We start from the raw sequence: 4,048 nt of genomic DNA, 5'->3' as shown, positions 1-4,048 counted from the left end.
ATGTATGGCAGACTACATTACTTATTAGTAGAAAGTCCCCCCACACTATCACTTAGAATAAAAGCCAAGTCGCTCCCATATACAGGAATTTACAATGGCTTAGGAAGTAAATCGGGCTGTGGTTTTAGAGTATTGCATTATTCATGAGATGGTTAGCTAGAGCGGAACTCCCTAATTAGAACCATGACTTGGGTGTGAAAACCCTTGCCCTAGGAGTGTAAAGACCTCACACCTGGCTTCTAAAACGATAGCTGACCTAGTTAGAGCTGACTTTGTCTCAGTTGTTTTATTGCCTAGTTCCTGCCAGTCTTTGTAAACACATGTGTTTACATTCCTCTGTTTTGTATAAGTGTCATTAAGCATTCGGTAACCTCATTTGTACCTTGCCGATGTGTCACCTAACTTCCCTATTTTCTTCTGTATAAAAAGTTTGATGCTCAATTTGAAAAATTACATTCAGATTCTACACAATCTCTCGTGTTGATTCAGTCTGTCATTCATTCGCCGACTCCTTGTCCACCTGCAACCAGAGACCCGTTCTACACAGACAGGGACCAGAAGGGTCTGCGGCATATATACTATGTCTGCAAAACTGTTTACCAGGGCCTGACCCAGACCTGCAGGCATGTGGCTAATATTCAGGAGCATTAAAATGGTTACAGAACTGGGTGTGGTAGTGCAAGACTTTAACCCCGCCACTTCAGCATGCAGAGACAGGTAGAACTTTGAGTTCAAGGCAAGTCTGCCTGGTCTAAATGGTGAGGTCCAGGGCTACATAGTGAGATCTTCTCTAAAGAACAAAAATAAAAAAATAAACAAGGAACTGTTTATGAACAGGGGCAACCCCCCCCCAAAAAAAAACAATCATCCCTGTAATGGTTTGAATGAGAATGGCCCCCCATAAGTTTATGTTTGAACCCTTCCTTTGGGAGGACTGGAGGTGTGGGCTTGCTGGAGGAAGTGTTACAGGGGTAGGCATAGAGGCTCCAATAGCCTCCAGCCATCTCCAGAGTGTTCTCTGCTTCCTGTGTGTGATTCCAGATGTGAATGCTCACTGCCTGACTACTGCCATTTTCCCTGTTGTGATGGTGATGGACGATCATCTTTCTAGAACCATAAACCCCAAATAAACGCTTTCTTCTATAAGTTGCCCTGGTCATGGTGTTTAAGCACAGTCATAGATAACTAGCTAATACACCCCCCACCCAAGCCATGACCCCCTATACTGGAAAATGGAAGCCCAGACTTTTGTACTGGGTCTCTGATGGTCACATGCAAAAAAAAGTTAAGCCAAGACCTGAGAATGTTGCACACATTTCACCCCAGCCCTTGGAAGGCAGAGGCAGGTAGATCTCTGTGGGTTTGCGACTAGCCTCGTCCACATAGTGAATTCCAGGATAGCCAGGGCTATGCAGAGAGACCTTGCCTCAGTATGACCCCCATGCTGCCTGCCCCACCCCATCTACACAGTCCTCACCTGACAAGTGTCCAGGCCCCATTCTGAGCTTGTACACAACATGTCGTTCCCAATGAACTTCTTCTGGTTCTTCAGCAGGAGGAACTGGTACCGATGATTGCAGATTTCATTGTTCACAATCCTGACAGCCAAACCTTGGACACTATAGGGAGTCTTTGGGGGCCCTATGGAGAGAAAGATCTAGTCATGACTTCAACTTTGGAACCTGTTTCCAACTCAGAGTCAAATACATTTGGGCCTGCCGTCATGTCCTGAGCTGTTCATTCATAAAAGTTGCCTAGCTTTCAAAACTGTTCCCACTCATTGAGAAAAGTAAGAACCAAGGGTGGTACACAACTTTAATCCCAGCACGTGGAAGGCAGAGGCAGGTGGATATCTGAGTTTTAGACCAGCTTGGTCTACATAGTGAGTTCCAGGATAGCTAAGGCTATGTAGAGAGACCTTGCCTCAAAAACAAACAAACAAACAAACAAACAAACCAACAACAACGACAGCAACAAACTAAACTAAAACAAGTGAAGCAAAAGTCTCCCAGGGGGTTAGGGTGATAGTCAAGTATCAAGTGAGAACAAGGAGATATTTTCCCAACAATTCTGGGTCTGTGAGAATAAGCATTGGATCACTGCTCCTGGGAAAGGCAGCAAGACCCTAGGCAGCTAGATATGGCACCTGCTGCCTGCTGAAAGGTTGCCAGGACACCAATAACACCAATAGGGCTGCATCTCTGAGGATTATGGGTGCACACTGACTAGAGAGGCCACCTCCATGCCTCATTGTATCTGCCAATGCAAATCCTCTATGAGCAGCCAAAGATTTAACTTCCTACTAGGTGGCAGGCTAAGGACTTGGTGTAGAATCTGATCTAACTGGGCTGTGGGGGTTGGTGAGATGGCATAGCAAGTACATCTAGCCTGATGAACTGAGCTTGATCCGAGGGCCCATAGAAAGAATCAACTCCTTGAACATTGTCCTCTGACCTTCAAGTACACACTATGGCATGTGTACATTAGCACAGGTGTACACACACACACACACACACACACACACACACACACTTTAACTTTGGAAGCTGAGGTCCCCGCAGGTCACTTGTCTATCTTATCCTTGAAAGCTGAATATATCTTTGAGCTCAGGAAATGCTTGCAGATGACAGAGTGAATGAGGAGATGAGTGGGTGACCCTATGACCGTGTTCTGCAAAGACAGGTGTCTTGAGACCTCTGCTCTATTGCACTCACCTTCCGCCTTTTCAAGTCCCCACCCGATGACCCAGCACATGGTTCCAATGCTTGGCTTTAAATTGAATGAGGGGAGACAGATTGGCTGGACGAGGGGGGACCAGGTGACAGGATATTTGAGCTTCAGAATGGCGATGTCATCAGACATGTGATTGATGAAGTTCTCATGAATTACAATGCTAGTGACCAGGAGCTCTGAGGTGCTGTTGTCTGGGAGGGTCTGGACTCCCACCTTCACAGTGTATTTAGCCGGGTTCTTGGATCTGCAGGGTCAGATCACTAGTAGTAAGGCCATGAGTGACAATAAGGTTCTGAGTGATAGGTTACCTCGGGTAATGTCCTCCACTCCCAAATGCCCAAATCCACACTCCCCACCCCCACCCCCACCCCCCACCCTCCACCAAGGCCTGAAAGCCAAGCCCCCAAATGTGGATGCCCCAGAGCTGACCTTTGTAAGCAGTGTGCAGCGGTGAGGATCCAGTGGTGGTGGATGAGGGAGCCGCTGCAAATGTACATTCCCAGGAAAAGAATGCTTACCTGCCACGGCCACTTGCCTACCTCCACCGCCTTCCCATTTACCACCTTGCAGGTTATATTGGTCTGACCACAGGACCAGAACCAGGGTCCTAAGGGGAGAGTGGAGAGAGGGATGCAAAGGGTAGCCCTCGTCCCACAGGCCATGTCAGACCGTCAACGCATCTTCTAGCTGTGTCCCAAGTAGACACTGCCACTGGTGTAAGTCGGGGGAGGGACTGAAGCTACCACCTCAGAACTGGGAACCACTGACCCAGATGCAGCCGGAGGCCCCAGTTATAAAGAAACTCCCTTAAACAGTAGAGTCCAGACAACTGTCTGACACTAGTTTTGGTTATGAGCAAGCACCCCAGGACTCATTCTTGCCCGTGGTACGGATGACTGGGGGGGGGGGAAGAGGAGAGAATCACCAGAGGGTGAGATCATCAACTCTGAGCAAGTGTCGGGCCTCGTGCCCAGGACTCCTGTTGGTTGCATCTAAAAATACATGGACAGGTTTGTTTTGTTTTTTGGTTTTTTTTTTTTTTTGAGACTGGGCTTTTCTGTGTAACCCTGGAACTCTGTAGACCAGGCTGGCCTCAAACTCACAGAGATCTGCCTTTGTCTCCTAGGTAAAGGTGTATGCCACCAACTGCCCGGCTGGCTGGCTTTCTCTTTCTTTCTTTCTTCCTTTCCTTCTTCCTTTCTTTCTTCCTTCCTTCCTTTCTTCCTTCCTTCCTTCCTTCCTTCCTTCCTTCCTTCCTTCCTTCCTTCCTTCCTTCCTTCCTTCCTTTCTTTCTTTCTTTCTTTCTTTCTTTCTT

The 4,048-nt window shown here is 47.5% G+C and overlaps 1 protein-coding gene across 2 annotated transcripts in view; it reads right to left on the bottom strand.

The window, feature by feature from the left end:
- Prss46p overlaps positions 1 to 4,048 on the bottom strand; it is a 12,263-nt gene that overhangs the window by 3,809 nt on the left and 4,406 nt on the right. For both annotated transcript variants that reach the window (XM_021172803.1, XM_021172804.1), the window contains exons 2-4: positions 3,163 to 3,340; positions 2,715 to 2,977; positions 1,478 to 1,641 (exon numbers count right to left, since the gene is read on the bottom strand). In XM_021172803.1, the coding sequence (XP_021028462.1) occupies positions 1,478 to 1,641; positions 2,715 to 2,977; positions 3,163 to 3,340 (605 nt within the window). The remainder of the gene's footprint in view (positions 1 to 1,477; positions 1,642 to 2,714; positions 2,978 to 3,162; positions 3,341 to 4,048) is intronic.

This window comes from Mus caroli, chromosome 9, assembly GCF_900094665.2.
Source record: "Mus caroli chromosome 9, CAROLI_EIJ_v1.1, whole genome shotgun sequence".
NCBI lineage: Eukaryota > Metazoa > Chordata > Mammalia > Rodentia > Muridae > Mus > Mus caroli.
Note: the sequence above shows the minus strand (reverse complement) of the source record. Positions and strands in the feature narration are given on the sequence as shown.